The sequence below is a fragment of the Phodopus roborovskii genome, unplaced genomic scaffold (assembly GCF_943737965.1).
Source record: "Phodopus roborovskii unplaced genomic scaffold, PHOROB, whole genome shotgun sequence".
In the NCBI taxonomy this organism is placed as follows: domain Eukaryota; kingdom Metazoa; phylum Chordata; class Mammalia; order Rodentia; family Cricetidae; genus Phodopus; species Phodopus roborovskii.
Window position 1 is genome coordinate 44,232,326 of NW_026126418.1, and position 19,235 is coordinate 44,251,560.

General features: G+C 41.7%; 1 protein-coding gene across 22 annotated transcripts in view; it reads left to right on the top strand.

Annotated features, from left to right (window-relative positions):
• Window positions 1-2,764, top strand: part of Baz2b (bromodomain adjacent to zinc finger domain 2B) — a 213,283-nt gene extending 210,519 nt beyond the window's left edge. For 14 of the 22 annotated variants that reach the window (XM_051184608.1, XM_051184612.1, XM_051184616.1 and 11 more), the window contains 3 exons: window positions 1,348-1,613; window positions 1,712-1,855; window positions 2,481-2,763. In XM_051184608.1, coding sequence (XP_051040565.1) covers window positions 1,348-1,613; window positions 1,712-1,855; window positions 2,481-2,634 — 564 coding nt within the window. In that variant the 3' untranslated portion in view covers window positions 2,635-2,763. Of the gene's footprint in view, window positions 1-1,347; window positions 1,614-1,711; window positions 1,856-2,480 lie in introns of those variants that run through there. The other 8 variants (XM_051184605.1, XM_051184617.1, XM_051184621.1 and 5 more) reach the window with 2 other exon arrangements.
• The last annotated feature ends 16,471 nt before the right edge of the window (window positions 2,765-19,235 follow it).

Genomic DNA, 19,235 nt, shown 5'->3' on the forward strand with positions numbered 1-19,235 from the left:
ATCACTAAGTGAATCGCTTTATTGTAAGTGCTTTTCTTTTCTAAGGGGACATCTGATTGTTTAAGTTCAGTGTATTAAGAACACTCAAAAGGAAACTAAAAGGGGAAAAGACTAAATTAAACATTAAATTATTTCAGTTAATGACAGTATTAATTCTTCAGTAAGCTGTAGGAAAGTGTTGCATTTGCATTTTTTTTTCATTTTAGTGAATTGGATTAAAATAACTTTTTAACTTTTCTCACAACCTGTTAACAGAACCAATTTTAACTCTTTAAGTACCTTCTAATAATATTATTGGTCAAGGTAATTTTATCCTCAATGAAATTACTTTAAAATAATTTTTAAAAAATGTTTGCATTTGGCTGAGTTATTGTCAGAGTGGTCATATCATTCTGCAATGTGGGATTTCTGGGCAAGAGAGTGAGTGTTCTGAAAGACATTGTAAGTCTCTTTGCATTGGCAAAGCAAAAACTGTACATTTCTAGTACATTACAAGTATCTTTTATGACATATTATATGTAGCTTAACTTTCAATCCTCAAAAGAAACTATTCCCTATTTCTGAATGCAGGGCCCAGGATCTCGCTGTAGTCTGTGGTTGGATGTGTAGTGTGGAATAACCTTAGTAGATATGTGACTGCTTTTACAGAAGAGAAAACAAACCACTTAGAGATTTAACTCAACATTACTTATTTAGTAAATAAAGCAACACCTTCATTTAAGATACATTTTATTTTACTTTGCTGTTCTCAAAAAGAGACACTTTTCTCCTCGTCTTTGTCTGTGCTTTAAACCACAACTTGTAAAACTCTTCTCATCACAGACACATTTTATTATTTATCTAAAAAATAATTGATTTTTAGTAGCTTTGATCACTTTACAATCTGATTTTCCACCTGGTGCTTCTTGAGCTCATTTTCCTGTTTGTTTTCGCTTTCTATTTCTTCTTTAGCGTTATTGTTAGTCACCTGCATGGTTTTCTTTACAGACTTGTTTGTTCCAAGTTGTGCAGGGCTCTGAAAGAACCTGTGTACCTCACTTGCTTCACAGCCTCCACTGCAGGAACACTGGCAAGTCAGGTCTACACTGGTGGATCTGCATCTCCAGTTTTAAGAATTTTTCAAATAGTTTTTCCCCATGCTTTACTAGGTGTCACTCATATTATAGGAGATGAAATCCCCAAATCTCTGTAAAAGAATAGAATTACCAATCTTGTAAAGCAGCAGAGTTGGTATTTCTTGTTGGTCCTGTCAAACACTTGTGATTTAACATAATAGAAAGCTTATAAACAGTTGTTTTCTTATACCCCATCTACTGTTTTTTTGTTTTGTTTTGTTTTTAATTAAAGGCAAGTGGTCAGACTATAAAAATAAAAAAAATTCATGTCAAAGGAAAAAAGACAAATGAGTCTAAGAAAAGCCGGAAAGGGAATGTTGCTGGGGACACTGAAGATGAAGACTCCGCCTCCACAAGCAGCTCATTAAAAAGAGGAAGCAAGGATCTCAAAAAAAGGAAAATGGAGGAAAACCTTTCCATCAACTTGTCAAAAATAGAAAGTGCTACTTCTGTTAAGAAGCCCAAGAAAGATGACTCCAAGGACCTGGCTCTTTGCAGGTACTCTTTTTTTTTTTTTTTTTTTTTTTTAAATTTATTTATATTCAGTTAGGGGAATCACAGTCTATAGTTAACAATTTCAAACATGTTTGCTTTAGTGTGATCCTGACTGAAATGGAAACTCATGAGGATGCCTGGCCTTTTCTACTTCCTGTAAACTTGAAACTTGTACCTGGCTATAAGAAAGTCATTAAGAAGCCTATGGATTTTTCTACAATCAGAGAAAAACTAAATAATGGACAGTAAGTAAATCATCTCTGTTCAGCAGATACTGAGTACTGAGATTGAAGGTTTAACATGGTGACTTATCATGATGGATTTGTAGAAGCTGTGGAAGCATAATTTTTGTAGTGCATAAGAAATGTTTCCCATCTCTTGACTGCTGTAACACTTTTTGGATGAGGATCATGGGGTGGCCGACGGTTAGGGAAGCCACGGAGTTGGAAAGTCCTGCAGCAGAATTGTAAGAAGTCATGGGGTATGGGAAACACATGCAGGTGAAAACAATCTTTTGGCTTTGTTTCTGTTTTTGCTTCGAGATAAAGTCTTACTCTGTAGCCGAGGCTGGTCTCAACCTTGCAATCCTCCTGTTTCCACCAACCAGGTACTGGGATTATAGTTAGTGGTAGCATGCCTGTCCTGGAAATTACCTTAGTTTTGTAACCAAGAAAACGGTTTGTTTTTCTACTGACCTTCTTTGATCCGGGGCAGTGAATGTTTGGGATGTTGCTTTCCCAAGAGGACTTAGACATGGTCAAGTGTGTTTCTCCTGGTCTTTCCTTCCCCTTCATCTTTGTTCTTCACTTCTCTAAGTTTGTTACAAGTTCTGCCAGTGAAACCAGCCTGTAATGATGTGTTTCATTTCAGGTATACCAACTTTGAAACCTTTGCTCTAGATGTCAGGCTTGTGTTTGACAACTGTGAAACATTCAATGAAGATGACTCCGACATAGGCAGAGCCGGCCACAGTATGAGGAAGTACTTTGAAAAAAAGTGGACAGATACCTTCAAAGTGAGCTGAAGTTATAATCTGCTTTTTCTCCTTTTCCCTTTAAATAAGGACAAATAAGACCAGCAATGTGAACTGCATTTACACAGATGTGCAAGGCACATACATATTAACTTTTTTCCTTGAAATAAGTGTGTGTGTATATATATATATATATATATACACACACACACACACACACACACACACACATATATATATATATACATATATATATATATATATACATATATATATTTAAAAAAAAGATGAGAAGAATGATACCAGTTTTAGAGGGTTCACTCCACCAGCCAAGACCGTTGGTCACTGGTCTGTGTGATTTATCAGCTATCTTAGGTAGAACAGGGAGGCACACCCAAAGAATGTTCTCAAGAAAGGGTGTTCTAGTGCAATAGCAATTAAACTCTATCAAATCGCACTGAATAGGCAACACCAGAGCTCTAACATGGGAAATGGTTCTCCTTTCCCTCTCAATAAATATCTATTTTTCATTTTTTTACTTTGTAGTTTATTTTTTAGTGAATGTATTTAATTTTATGAATTATTTATGATTAAACCACATCCAGAATCTTCGTTTTCTGTGAAAAGGAAGAACTAGAAAATTGCTTTAAATCTTGAAAATACAACAAGGAATGTTTTAAAATATAAAACAAAGCCAAGTTAAACTGTTTACACTGATGTGCTCTGAAAGCACCAAAAATAAACTTTACTGTAGAGTTACAAGTACATTTATATATATATATATATATATATGTTGCGCATCACTTGTGTAGTAAAATTGTATTTCAAGCCAGTGGAAATTGACGTGTATATATTGTTCATTATTGTTTATATTGAGTCTTGTTTTAATATGTACTATGTGTATATATTGTTCGGAGACATTATTGTTTATGCCTTAGAAGGACTGTAGCATTTGATCGGAGTCTAAAGGTATTTACAGCTCTACAGCTTGTACAGTAGTTATCCTCTACCGACACTGTGGCGTCTCCCTAATCTTGGTAGTGCCTGCCTTTGAAACAGGGTGTAGGGGATAGTAGTTTTCCATTTTTCTATTTTGTTATATAATTTTAAGCCACCAGGGCCTAAATTAAAGTATAATCATTTGTATCCATGTGGAATAAAATTGTGACAATTTCCTACACACACAGTATTTTTTCATAGAGACACTTCCTTCCCATCTGCCTTGCCTCAGAAATAAATTTAAAAGACATTTGTAACCACTGTGTTTTATCTACTGTGTGTTGTGGCCTGTTGGAGGCGAATAGATCAGAGTTTTTTTGTACCTATGTAAAAGTACTTGAAGTTTTATTTAAAATAAATTGTTGTGGAAAAGGTAGCATTCTTTTTTTTTTTTTTTAAAGGGGTGTTATTTGTTACTGCCATATGTGTCACAGATTCAATAAAAGAGTTTACAAACCAGGTAAACTCTTTTCTTGTTGTTTTATCAATGTACCAGACCATGTGTTCTGTTCAAAGTGCAGTTAATTTAAAGTTGATTGTTGTAGAGTCTTAGCAGTGTATGTTTGCTGACTTGGAGAGCAGTGGGCTGAGTGCAAAGCCTGGGTTAAAGTCAGGTCTCTGAGCTAATTTATGATCACGTAAATTTCTCTGGACCTCATCTCCTTTCCCATTTTCCATATGAAAGCATTAGGATACTTCTCTCCATATGAGAGATACCTGTTTATAGATGCATAACCAAGTTCTCATAAGGGAAATTAATCATGTACATTAAGCCATGAGAGTCATAGTTACAGGTTTCGATGGGCCAAAGCTGGGTGTTCCGGATAGACAGTGGTAAAGTTGCTCAAGCCTAAAGTTGCTAAGCGCCTGTGTTCAGATCCCCCACCCCCACATGAAAACCAAGCACAGTGGTGCTTTTGTAACCCTCACTACAGAGTGACATCAGAGGGTCCTAGGGCTTGCTGAACAGCCAGCAAGTGGTGAGCTCCCCTTTTTAGGAGATGTAAGAAGTAAGATAAAGGATGAGTCTTAACATCAACCTCAGACACTCTCCTCTGACAAGGGTGGAGTGAGCAGTCATACCCACAATGACATAGGCATATCTTCCCACCCCCACCCCACACACAGAATAGGTAATAAGAGGCCAGGTGTGGTAGTGTACATCCCTAATGGCAGCACTCAGGAGGTAGAAACAAGATGATGTCTGTGAGTTGGAGGCCAGCCTGATCTAGGTGGTGAGAGACACACAGAGAGAAGCAATGAGGGGGAAAGGGATGGAGGGAGGAAAAGGAAGAAAAACAAGCCTGGCATACACAGAGTAATACACACAGAGGGGAGAGGGGAGACAGACCACGATGCTATTTGCAGATGTGTGTGCCTGGGTGGGGCAGGCATGAGGGGGTAATGGCAATCGAACTCAAGGCTTTGTTCATGGTAGGCAGATTGGGGGCAGGTGGTTTTAGCGTGGGCTTTTTGTTTGTTTTGTTTTTTTGAGACAGGGTTTCTCTGTGTAGCCCTGGCTGTCCTGGAACTCACTCTGTAGACCAGTCTGCCCTCAAACTCAGAGATCCACCTGCCTCTGCCTCCCAAGTGATGGAGTTAAAGGTGTGCGTCACCACTGCCTGGCTATATGAAGATATTTTACTGCTGAGCTATGTCCATGCCCACTGATTTTCATAGTGAAGGGAAAATTAAAAATTTCCCAAGAAAATAACTCTTGCTCAAAGTACTTTGAGCCAAAATAAACAAAAAAAAAAAAAAAAAAAAAACACTTTGAGCCCTAAGTACTTTCTAGAATCTGTAATTGTTTGTAGGGCTGCCTGTGAACATCACCTGTTATGTAAACATGCCTGCCTCTGTTTAGCAGGTATTGCAACTACTCTCTGGGAGCTTGATCAAAAATAGACTCATGAAAAGAGAGTAAAGTGATGTGGGCTGGGCAGAGGGGCTTTCTGAGAAGTCTCCCTCCCTGCCTTGTCTGCAGGTTAATCTGTATGAGGTGACAACACCTCCAGTGTTTAGGGCTCTCATAAATGAGAAAACACTTAAATCTGTATGCACAAAACAGTTTTCTAAAAAGCAACCATTTCCTTTTAAAAATGCAACATGGGTACTTGGAGGCACACACCTGTAATCCTAATAGTGCTGAGACAGGATTGTGACTTAGAGGCCCAGCTCCAGCTGCATTTGGAGACTCAAAATGAACAAGCAGATAAGTAAGATGAGTAAACAAGCACTCCCCGGGAAAGGAAGGTTTGACTAATATTGGCTACCTCCGACTGGTGTCTTCGTTGTTGTAACTAGGCAGCGACAGCCACTGAAGTCAACAGTGGCTGATATCCTAGAAGGATTGCTAGCAGGGGACATCTTTAGGTGTGTACTTCTTTTATAAGTGACTCAGGACTCACACTGCTCAATCTCAATAAAACCATCTTCATAGTTCTCAGATATTAAAAAAATTATCCCAGCCCAGTGCTGTCACCTAAACACAGCACACTTCCAGTGTAAGACAAGTTAGGATTGACCTTTGACCTTTTCTTAGTACTAAATGTCCTGTGCATTTTAATTAAGTAGCTTGCCTTCAAGTCCAGATTCAAGAGAGTCATTCAAATAGTGGCTAGCCAAAGATAACCTATGAATCCACCATTACTAGACCCAGGTAATACCATCAGAGTGAAACAGTCTGCAGACAGCAAACCAATCATCATTGAATTGCCAGCAGTAAAGATTTAGTTGGGAAATGAGTGCATGTGCAAACTGATCTTTGTCTTTTGACTCCAATATAAAATGTTCTACAAACATTCAAGATTGTGAAGGATCAGTTTTGGTGTTTTGGTTTTAATATAAGTACCCGTGCTGTCCTTATGTCCTCTTGCCTCAGCCTCCCGAGTGCTGGAATTATGACTGTGTGCCTCCACACCTAACTTCATTCTTTCCCTATCCCTTCCACTCCCTTCGTCCTTGCAGAAAACTCAGTCCTAACCCTTTAGTCTTCTCCCAGCCAGGAAACCTAAGATGAATCATTTGTTCATTATTATGCATTTAATTTCTAGGCTACTCTTTTCTCCAAGTTATTTACATTTTGAAGATCTCCATTTGAGAAATACAAGAGATCTGTGAGGTGAGAAGATGAGGAAGGTGCTCTATGAGAAATGAACTTTCTCTTTGATACACAGCAGAGGGAAACGAGTAGAGCCTTCATGCTAAGAGTCTCGAATCCTACAATCTCTTGATATGGTTGGACCACTTTACAACGCTACCAGCAAAAGGGGTTTAAGCCTCAACTGAGGTGATAAGTTGTCATGTCATGACCTATTTTTCACATTGTTGAATATCTTTGTTTTTTCTTCGCTTATCATTTCCTCTCTGATTCCCCTATCCACCGTGTATAACAACTTTTAATGTTTTTCTAGCCATTTTATGCACTTAGCAATTTGTATATCTTCAAAAATATATCATGTGGAATGTGTGTGTGTGTTTGTGTAATTTATACAACTTTAAAAACACACCAGTTAGGTTCTGTTGTAACTCTTATTTATGTTTTGATCTTTCTGTTTCTTCTTACTTGAAAGTAACTATTAATCCCTGAAAAGTATTCCATCATAGGTAACCCAAGTTTTACCAATTAATTCCTGTAGGGGTAAAAACCTACACTGTCTGCCGCTCTCTCTGTGCAAATGAGTCTGCTGTGATTGGGAATACAGGACCCTCTACAGCAGCCAGCTTCCAGGATGACCCAAGCACTCCTCGACTTCTGGGTTCATGCTTGCATAGAATCCTTTCCCATGGGGTAGTCTTTAGTACCAACGTTATATGGAATGGCGCCAGAAGAGTTCCCAAACCAAGTCATACAATCCATTCCTGCTTCTGTCTTGGATCATTTGCCCTGGAGAAGCCCCATGAGACTTTGTAAATGCCAATCCCACAGCCAAAGTGAAATCCCAGCCAGTATCCCGATACCCTCGTGAGAGACCCTGAGCCAGAATTTCCACCTCAGCTGTTTCTGAACTCATGACCCACGTAAACTATGACATGATGTTGTGTTTGTTTTCATTTAAGTCATTCATTGTATTCTGTTGCAGTATACAGAAAAATAGAAGAGACACACATACAATTAATTAATGAGAACTCATTCATATCTATGGAAGGTGACAAGTCCTTTCAAGTTTACACCCTAAGGTTGCCAGTTTGTCATAGAATCAATTAGGTGCTAATGTCCCTGTTGGAAAGCTTTGAGGGAGGAGATTCTGTTTTACTAAAGATGAAGTCATCTTTTTGTTCTGTTCAGACATCAATTGATTTGATGACATTCACCCACAATTTCAAAGTCTGTCTATTCTATATAGTGACCTGATATTAATCACATGAAAAACTCTTAAAAAAAAAAAAACTCAGTCAAATATTTGGAGCACTGTCAGGTTCACAGATGAAGTTAAACTATATCAAACCTACACATGTGTTCTTTTAGGGTATATCCAAGTTTTCCCTCCTTTTTAAAAATTTTAAATTAGAAACAATCTTATTCTATATATCAATTCCATCTTCTCCCTCCCATTCTCCCATGACTCCCAGCAACCCCCCATCCCTTCCCTCTTCTACTCCATAGAAAGGGTGAGGCCTTTCGGGGGGGAGTTACCAAAATCTGTCCCCTCATTTAGGACAGGGCTGAGGTCCCCATTTGTCTAGGCTGAGAGGGTACCCCTCTATGGAGAATGGTCTCCCAATGTTCATTTGTACACTAGGAATAAATGCTGATCCATTACCAGATGCTCCATAGACTGCCCAGGCATCCGCGTGCAGGGAGCCTGGTTCTGTCCTATGCTGGTTTCCAAGCTGTCAGTCTGGGGTCCATGAGCTCCCCCTTGTTCAAGTCAGCTGTTTCTATGGGTTTCCCCAGCATGGTCTTGACCCTTTTGTTCATCACTCCTCCTTCTCTACAACTGGCTTCCAGGAATTTGGCTCAGTGTTTAGATGTGTCTGCTTTTGTTTCCATTAGCTACTTTATGAAGGCTTATGATAGCATGTAAGGTAGTCATCAATCTCATTATCAGGGAAGGGCATTTAAGATAGCCTCCCTCCTATTGCTTAGATTGTTAGTTGGGGTCATCCTAGTATATCTCTGGACATTTTCCTATTGTGAGATTTCTCTTTAAACCTATAATGGTTCCCTCTATTAAAGTATCTCTTTTCCCCTTCTCCTCTATTCTTTCCCTGAATCATCTTCCTGGTCCTTCATGTCTTCCTCCCCTCCTCCCCTTCTTCCCTTGTCTTTCTCCTTACTCCTCCCCTCCCCCCATGCTCCCAATTTGCTCAGGAGACCTTGTCCCTTTCCCCCTATCAGGGGGACCATATATGTCTGTCTTAGGGCCCTCCTTGTTTCCTAGTTTCAATGGTAATCATTTGCTCTGTGTATAATATGCATGTATGGGTGAGTACATACCATGTTTGTCTTTTTGTAACTGGGTTACCTTGCTCAGGATGGTTTCTTTTAGCTCCATCTATTTGCCTGCGAATTTCAAGATTCCATTGTTTTTTGTTTGTTTGTTTGTTTTTGTTTTTTGTTTTTTTTTCCCTGAGTAATACTCTATTGTGTAAATGTACCACTTTCTCTTTATGCATTCTTCATTTGAGGGGCATCTAGGTTGCTTCCAGGTTCTGGTTATTACAAGTAATGCTGCTATGAACAGATGTCCCTGTTGTTTGAATGTGCATCCTTTGAGTATATGCCTCAGAGTGGAATTGCCAGGTCCTGTGGTAGACTGATTCCTGTTTTCCTGAGGAACCACCATACTGATCTTAAATGGCTGTACAAGTTTGCACTCCCACCAGCAGTGGAGGAGTGTTCCCCTTTCTCCACACCCTCTCCAGCATAAACTGTCATTGGTGTTTTTGATTTTAGCCATTCTGACAGATACAAGATGGTATCTCAGAGTTGTTTTGATTTGCATTTCCCTGATGCTTAAGGATGTTGAGCACTTTCTTAAGTGTCTTTCAGCCATTTTGGATTCCTCTATTGAGAATTTTCTATTTAGTTCTCTACCCAACTTTTTGATTGGAATGTTTGGTAGTCAGGTGACTAGCTTCTTGAGTGTTACGAGTAAGATTCCTTATTAAATCGCAATACTTGAGTTCTTTGTATAGTTTGGAAATCAACCCTCTCTGTCAGATGTGGGGTTGGGGAAGATTTTTTATCACTAGATGCTGGTGTGTAGAAGACTGCAGATAGATCCATATCTATTGTCATGCACAAAACTTGAGTCCAAATGGATCAAAGACCTCAACACAAATCCAGCCACACTGAACTTCCTAGAAGAGAAAGTGGTAGATACCCTTGAACGAATTGGTACAGGAGACCGCTTCCTGAACATAACACCAGTAGCACAGACAATTAATAAAAGGGATCTCCTGATATTGAAAAGCTTCTGTAAGGCAAAGGACACAGTCAACAAGACAAAATATCCAAGTTTTGTGATGATTTAAATCTTTACAAACATTGGGCTCCCTCTCAATAAGTGCATGGCATTCTGTATTAAAAAGTACTTACATGATTCCTTAGATACTTGCCTATTGTATTTTTCTTTAGTTTTAAAATTTATGTCATGAGCTAGAGAGTGGTTAAGAGCACCAGCTACTTTCCCAGAGATCTTGAGTTCAATTCCCAGCAACCACAAGGTGGCTTACAAACCATCTATAATGGGATCTACTGCCCTCTTCTGGCTGCAGGTATATGTGCCAATACAGCACGCATATATATAAAATAATCTTTAAAAAAAATTATATCATTTCTCTTCCTCTCTTCTTCCCCTCCCATGTGCAACCCCACTTTAAAATTGACAGCATCATCTTTCCCATTGTTGTTACATATACATATAAATGATTAAACATAAATGTAGTCTGTCAAATATATTTAGTGTTGCTTGCGTTATATATTTTTATGGCTGTCCAATCAGATGGCTCATCCCTGGGAAAGAATGATTTTCCCTCTCTCGGACATTTCCCCTATCTCTGTTGGGTCATCAGCTGTTGCACTGTCTGGATATTGGGTAGAGATGACTGTGTTGTTGAGATTCCATGGGCCTAGCTTTCCTGTTAGAGCAGGAAGGCCCACTCTCACAACAGACATCTTAGTCCTCTAGGTCTTAACAATCTTCCTAACAATCTTACATGCTGGTCCTGAAGCCCTAGGTGCCAAGGTTTTGTTTTCCTTTTATCAGTTTGGGCTGGCATCCCCACAGTCAGTCCCCTCTCTGTGTTTTGACTAGTGTGGCTCTCTGTAATGTCTCCTGCTGCTGCACACAGAAGCTGCTTTGGTGAAGGCAGAGCTCCGCCCATGCTGGGCCAGCGCACAGGATGTCCCATCCTGGCTGGACCCAGAGGATGTTTATAAGGGCCAACTGGGGAAGCTGCTATGTTTGTGATTTACCTTTATGTGGTTTGTTACTTTGCAATAAATAACTAGTACATGTTTAAAGTTCCTCTGGGACTGATTCCCATGGAAGAATCCACAAGTAGTGTGTGTGTGCTTCCCACAACCTTGCCACGCTGCTCTGTGTGATGAATGCCCCAGTGTGCCCTCCTCCTAGCCATGGAAGAGAATGGTAGTCCTGCCTTCAGACCAGTCCCTAATATCTGGAAGTTTTTCATTAATAAACGCTCACAGATTTTGAGTTTTGAAATGAGGCTGATGTTCTAACCATCTGAGCATGAGAAGTTCCAATATTCACTTGTTCTCTCACAGCTTTTGTCCAGTGTGGGAAGCAAACCCAAGTGTAGCTGCTCTTAGAACTCTGGAAGCTGTCTCTGATGCCTCCATCCCCCTCCCCCCATGGCCAGTCATGCTTAGCATGCGTTCTGGTAGCATGTGTCTGGTAACAAGGTGAGTTCCAGTTAGGTGATGAGACTGGCATTGCTAAGATCAATGCAAGGATTCACAGGCTTCTGGGAGGGACAGAAAAGTGAAAGGAGTTAAGAGTTTTAAGTAACAGTAATAAAATGGCATCCAGAAGTGTGTTGGTGACCACTCGCTACAGCCACTTATAGGAGGACATCCTTTGGGAGAGAATTCTGCACTTAATAGTATTTAACCTGGGGGAGCCACTTACTGATACCAAGAGAATTGATAGCTGCTGCCCTTGAGCTTCTGATCAGCGTGTAGCTTGTTCTTCTTGCCAGATGCCCAAAGAACATTGTGCAGAGCAAGACAGACATCAGATGTTGGTCTCGGCCTCCATACATGCATGTTCAGGGCTGCACAGCTCTGCTCCAGTACATGAAAAAGGCATCTCTGAGACATGTCCACATTCACTTTCCTGATTATTTCAAATATCCCAGTGCCCTTTTCTACAAGAACTATGTGAGTCGTGATATTATTATGGACTGGGTTTTGTAAGCAATGACATATTTTGAATAAAATAACGTAAAATGAATGAAAGGAAACTTGCATGTGAGGAAAGCTGGGACTCACGTTAGGCCCCAGGCTACAAACAATGCTGTGGGACCTAAGGAAATATGCTCATCCGGCTACGGCAACATAAGACCAGTTTCTGAAGAGCAATGAAGAACACGGGCCTTCCGTTCACCCATGTTCCTACTCAAAGACACGTTCTAAAGAGAGTTCAACTGAGCAGTGAAGCAACGAAATGATAAGGGTGCCAAGGGCATGGTCGTGTATGCCTATAATCCCACCACTGGGTTGTGAGACAGGAAGATTACAAGTTCAAAGCCAAATGATCACATGCTGAAAGCATATTTTCTTTGCATCTTTGTTCAGAGTTAGTACATCTGTTGAAGCTACCCAGAGAAAGCATGAGTATGTATACAGCATTGAACTAAGTATTGTGTGTGTGTTTATTCATAGTCAGCTAGCTCCAAGTAAATATTACTGTCACTGAGCCATGACACCACCACTTAGCAAAACCAACTAGGCCCTGTAGACTCACCTACTTTCTTCTAGGCCTTGGTAGTGATTTTATCAAGGCTTAGGAGTCAGTGAAACTCATGGTTGCTACCTCATTAACAACCATGAAAGACTGTGAACTAGATCACAATGGATGGGATTCCTTTCCAGAGACCAGGGAGCTAAGGCCAGGTTTCCAGTGTCATGATTCTGGGTAGAAGGTGAGTCACCTGAGAGATGATTGGTGCACCCAAGTCAGCATAGAGAGGTTGTGATGAAATTGACAAGGGCAGGTGAACTGGCCCCTTTCTGTGAGATAGCCAACCACAATGGAACCGTCTGGCATAATGCATATTTAACAGCCTGTTCTGCCCTTCAAACTGTTGTTTGGTTCCATGGAGCTGTTAATGAGGAACTGAAACACCTCAGCTTTCTTGATTACACTTTCCAATTTTGCCTCTTTAAAATCCTGTCTGGCCATCTGAGTGTAATTATATATCATTCAGAACTCATCATGAGTCATGTGTTCATTGACATGCTCTGAGCGTACATGCAGACATTCTTGCTAGTATTCGTGGATTTGATTGTCTTTTCAAAGTGTCTATGGGCAGTGAATCGAGGACACACTCTCCACAACTGGAGGGATTGATACAGCTTTTGTCATGCATACAGATTGTGTCATGCATTTTTAGACCTATCATTAACACAGCGTTTGGTATATCAAAGACGCCAGTGACACTTTGCCTTGAAGGCCTTCCCATGGAGCGGGTGCTCAGCCTTTCAGTGCACCCTGAGGGCAGTGCCAAAAAACAGGTCTACAGACCATTTGGATTCAGCTTCACTGAGGCAAATGTTGGCTTTTCAGAACATTTGCTTTAGAGTGTTTGGCTTTATTTTTTTATTCTTTGGACACAGGGTCTCACTGTGTTACCTAAGGTTCCCTGCTAATCAGAACTTCAGGCAGTCCCAATTCAGTCTCCCTGGTGCTGGGATTAAAGGGATGTTTGCATTGCTGGGATTGTAGGTGTGAGCCTCCATACCTGGCTAAAAAGCTTAGCTCTTATTTGTATAGATAGCTTGGACTGTGTTTCATTAATTTTTCAGTCATACTACTTTGTAATCATAATTTGGACTTAACATGTTTGAACAGAGTACAGCTGCTCCTGGGGACATGTTGAAGAGGCTTATGTCTATAGTAAAGGGTTCCCAGTGAGCTCAATAGTTGAAAATGAATAGGTTAATACAAAATGGGACTTGAAGGAAATTCTGCTGGTTGCTTCTCTCTGCTCAAAGAAAGAGAGCAGTACTCTCTGGTATAGTCATCAGTGCCATGAAACAATAGGTACAGTTTTCCTATACCCTGTGAGTGAATAGAGCTATGTGATAGGCTAACTGAGGCCTAAGAGTCTTGAAAGCAAGTGTCATGCATTGGTGCCTACTATACATGTCTTATTAGATGTCTTCACATGAATTTGCACTGTTGATGAAGGATATAGGTGTTCCCTTCTAGCACAGGGCTAAAAGTTTAAGGGAAAAGGTGGGAGAATGGGTAGACAGTGGGTTAACCAAGTGAGCCTTTGCTTATCTTACTAATTAGTACGATAATTCCAAGCATAACTTAAAGGAGTTCAAATGGAGACTACATGGATGGCTAATGCTGCCGCTAGAGAGCATTGGGTAGGAAGGTCACAGAGGTCTCCAAACGAACAGACCACTGTTATTGCTGGTCACCCACTATAGCTTTATTGTAAGATTCCAAGGATAGTTTTCAAATTTTAAGTAAACAATAATGATGTTGAGTTTCAATCATCCCATTCTAAGAAAGAAACTATGTTAGCATATATGGTGGTTTGAATGAGAATAACCCGTATGGGCTCATATATGTGAATATTTAGTCTTCAGCTAGTGACTGTTTTAGAAGTATTAGAGGGTGTGGCCTTGCTGGAGGAAGTATGTCACTGGTGGCAGGTTTTGTTGCTCCAGCATCATGGCCTCTAACCCTGTGGTACCGTAACCCCAATTAAACACTTCATTTCCAAGTTGCCTTGGTCACAGTGCTCTGTCACAGCAATAGAAAAGTAACTAAGACAGCATATTTCTCTAAGTAATTTACAAGAGTGAGGGTCAATGAAAAGCTGGCCTTTGGTTACTGCACTTAAAGCTTCGTGAACAACTCCAGGGCATAAAGAGAAAACCACCGTCAGCACAGGGCCCGGCACTTGCCTTGTGCCCCGAGTGTGTTCCGGTGAGGTAGCAGATCTCTGGGCCCTATCTGCTTACTGGAACCCAGGCTGGGTGGACAGATGGGGCCTTCATTCCTTCATTCTTCTCCATGTGGTCTGGACTTCCCCAGAGTGAGGTGAGTAACCCCAGAACTGTCTTGCTTTTCATAACTACCAGTTGAAATTATCCAGGGTTATACAGGGTTATTTTTTGGGGCAGTCCTAGCATCCCACTCAAGGCAAGGGGAAGCAATTGCTATGGTTTTGACCTGGTGCTTTGGGGAGGGGTTGGTGACCCCTGGAAGTGGCAATAACAGATCTTCAGGTCACACCCATTCCATTGAAGCCAGTAGTAGGATACAGCCCCTCTTCTATTTCTATTACACTTCTGGCCTTGAAGCTGTGGTTTTTGCTCTGCCATGAACTTCCCCCAGTGCTGTGGAACTTTCTGGAGATGGAATCCTACTAGAGCATGAGACCATGCAGTTGGGAGTCAATGAAGGGAGTCATTGATGGTGGTAATATCCATTTTGATAGAACCAAAGCCAATGTAGAGACCAGGAGCCAATAAACTAAACTTGCCACCCTCTCCAACTTTTATCATCTTGTCTCAAGAACACAAGTGGCACTACAGAGGCTACGTCTGTACCTCTGTCCAATGGGAGGTGCAGAGGACCTAACTATAATGTTCTCTTTATAAATTATTCCTGTTTGGCAAGCTACTTTAGAAAATCTTCCCCATCCCAAGGTTGTAGGCATGAGGCCAGCCACTAGTTTGCCTCCTCCAATCTACCTGTCCTGATGGCCATGGGGTGAGTGTCCTACAAACATCTGATGTCTGTAGTCAGGGCCCATTAGCTATTTGTCTCCTTGCTGTAATAAAACACATTGACAACAGCAACTTAAAGAAGGCTCACAGTTCTTGTTGATTTTCAGCCCAAGACATTCTGGGGGATGATATTAACATAATCTAGAAAATTCCTCACATCCATGTGCTGAGGTTTGTTTCCCTGGTGTTTATAGATCTGGACACATTAACAAGATTAACCATCACATAGGTTTCTTTTATAGATGTCGCTAAAGATGAGTACAGCCAATCAAATTAATGGAGATATGCTGCATCCTTGCAGATGGCTCCAGAGATGAGCCTGACTGGGCCCTGGAAGGAATGAAGAAATGACAGACACATTTGCAGAAGCTGGGATCACATGGTCTGGGCGCTCATGGAAAAGGCGGCACAACTCCCAAATCTGGAAACTCAGCGTGTTTATTCTATACAGCTGAACAGGGAGGGGGTTATTATATTCACCTACATCAGGTGGAAGGGGTTATAGAACACAGCTGAATAAGGAGACAGACTTAGCTCATCGTTGTAGGAGCAGTCTCTGTAGGAAGCAGTCTTCAGACCATAAATATCCAGGAGGATAAAGGTACAGTGGGCACTTTCTGCACACTGTCGACATTGGAACTTGAGATAGAAGGGATGGTTTTCCCACTCCCATGGATCTAAAGCATTGGGCTCCTTAATATGTCTGTGCCCATATCAAACAAATACATACTTACTACAGAGATATAAAGAGATGACACTTAAGTCTGGCAAGAATGTGGAGAGATAGACACGTATCACTGAGAGTACAAACCATGCCTCTCTGAGGAGTCATCGGGAACTTGATATGTAGTGTACTTCTGAAGAATCTTAGGCTCATAGTACCACAAGTTCAATCTGTTTAGCTCTATTTGAAGTTTATAAATGTGGGTAAAGATATTATGTACGAAGCTTAATCTAACATTTTTTTCCGTGATCAGAAATGTCTAAGTACCATTCAGCTGTAGGGAAATGTTCAATAAATCACGATAAGTTCCATGTGGACCACTGAGCAGGAAAAAACCTTTCAGGTAAGTTTCCAGGGCTGAACCCCATAGGGACTCGCTCTGACTGGGACTGGCGCGGGCGCGCATGCGCGGCCCGGGGGGCGGGGGGCCTTGGGCGTCTCCCCTCGCGCCGAAGCCACGCCCACCTCGCCCGCACGTGATCAGCGAGCCAGGCTGTACCCACTGAGCGGTCCTGCCCGGAGGCCAAGCCTCCAGGCTCCTGCAGTGCGACCTCGGTGACCCCGAGCCCCGAGGTGCACGGGCTGGGCTGGCGTGACCTGTGCGGCGGCGAGGCGTGCGGGGAGGAGCCGCCCCGAGGCGGGACGCGAGTGCGAGGGAAGTGAGTGCGGGCCGTGCGCCGGGCCGCGTGGGGGGAGAGGGGGACGGGACCCGGGCACCCCAGGCTGCGGCCACGCACACCCACCCCCCTGGCCGGCACGCTCGCCCGGCCTCAGCGCGCCCAGAGCTGCTGCGGGTTCGGAAAGTCTCCCGCTGCACTTGCACTCCGGGGATTTGGAACAGTTCCAGAAAGCGCCACCTGAGCTTGTTTTCCCAGAACCTGCTGGGGTGTTCGGGCTTGTGTTTTTCAGGCTTTCAGTGGGGAGGGGTTCAACTTTGGGGAGATGAAGATGAGGACATTGAGGATTTTATTTGTAGAGATGTCCGTATACTAGGTGAAGAAAGGAGATCGCGCATTTTTACAAATCGAGGTCACTTCTGTCCCTTAGGGATGGTCACAGCCACCATTGCTATTGGTATGTTGACATTATTATTATTATTATTATTACTTACTTACTTACTTACTTACTTACTTACTTTGGGACTAGTTAGTAGGCTGGCCTCGCTTCATTGTGTAGTTTTGGGTAATCTTGAAAGTCTCATCCTCCTGCCTCTGCCTCCCTACTGCTGTTGTTACAGGCTAGTGCCCCCACAGCCAGCATTATTATTTTTTTAATTTTTCCGTTTTCCCACTGTTATATTTTTGGTTTTGGTAGCTTTATTTTCTAAATCATTTCACACTTGATTTCATATATAATATTTAAAGCCAAACTCACTTGTATTTGGAAAAATGAATATTAAACGAGGTTTTATTTGAACACATTTGGTGCCTGGCACCGTCTTGCGTACTTTGGTTAGAGATGAGCATTATGGGCGAGGTGCCTACTTCTTTGTGCGTTAAGAGGGACTCTTGGTCACTGGAGGTGGGACTGTACACAGGTGCTGCCAGTGTAGAAATCAGTACGAGGGTTTCTCAAGAGACTAACATATGACCTACCCAAACAACTTCTTACGTACGGAAAGGTCGAAGTCCCAACACAGAGATGCACACACATCTGTGCATGCTACTATATATTACAAGAAAAGGAACCATGCTAGATGCCTGTCATCAGATAAAGGGATTTCCAAAGTCGGTGCTTGCACACAATAGACTTGTACTTTGCCTTAAAGAAAAATGAAATCTTGACATTTGTAGGAAAATGATGGAACTAGAGATGACCCCATTAGGTGAAATGAGCCAGACTCAGACAAAAACTGGGTTTCTCTCATGTGGAGAGAACTTGGTTAACTTGGTTAACAAATTTGAATTAGTTAAATTTGTTCTTTGACAATTCTATACCTGTGCATAATGCATTCTGACTGCTTTCTCTCCTTAGTCTTTCTTCACTACCCACCCCCCACCCACTGTATCCCCTCCCCTCACTTTCCATGCAAAACTTTTCCCTACCTTCATGTCTTTTTGCTTTATGATCCCCTGAGAGGTTTTTTTTTTTTTTTTTTTGTTTGTTTTTTAACCAGGATCTTCTATGTGGCCATTGATTTAAAAGGATTCATCTGAGCCTAGTGGCTCAGCTGTGGATACACAACTGAAGAGTGATAGAGTGATTTTCTCTCTCTCTGTCCACCCCCCAGAATCTCCCATTGGCCAATAGCTCAGAACTAAGAAGTAGTGCCTCAGGCAAAGCTCCCTGATCCTTGATTTGACAGGACCAGTCTTATGCAGGCCCAGTGGCTGTGTTGTACCCAGCGGGTGGAATTTCAAAGCACTTGTCTGTCTGCTGCTTCTTGAATTCTTTTTGTTCCCTGTCCTACCATTGTTCCTTAAGCCTTAGAAGGGACGATGATATCAGCATCTTGCCTGGGACTGATTCCTCGGCTTTACTTCTTTCATAGGATCTTGAGTAGCCATGAGTCTCTGCAGTCACCATTGCTCATTGCAAAGAGAGGTTTCTCCAGGGCCGAGAGTACCATTTGTGTGTGGTAATGAGCATAGATACCTAGAAGGTCAGTTTGACACTTTGTCAATTAAGCTAAACAACAGTAGTTAAGAAGTTTTCCCCAAAGACCTACAACCTTTCCAGGCATGGCTTATGGACAGGTTTTTTTTTTCAGTACTGGGCATAGATTCCCTCCTGTGCAGCTGTCCACAAATCCGATCAGAGAGAGATTGATTATCTCCATAACAGTTGTGCCACTATTACACTGGTAGGTACATCTTACCTAGTTTCAGCTAGGTAAGACTTGTCTTTTCTCTCCAGCAGTCTTCATGGCACTATCTGACACAAAAGTTAGCCAGCAAGGAAGAGGTTTCCAGGTCAGTGCCAGCTTGATTTCTTTGTTTCTTAGAACCAAGAGGTGTAGAACCTTCAGCATTAGAGCCTTAA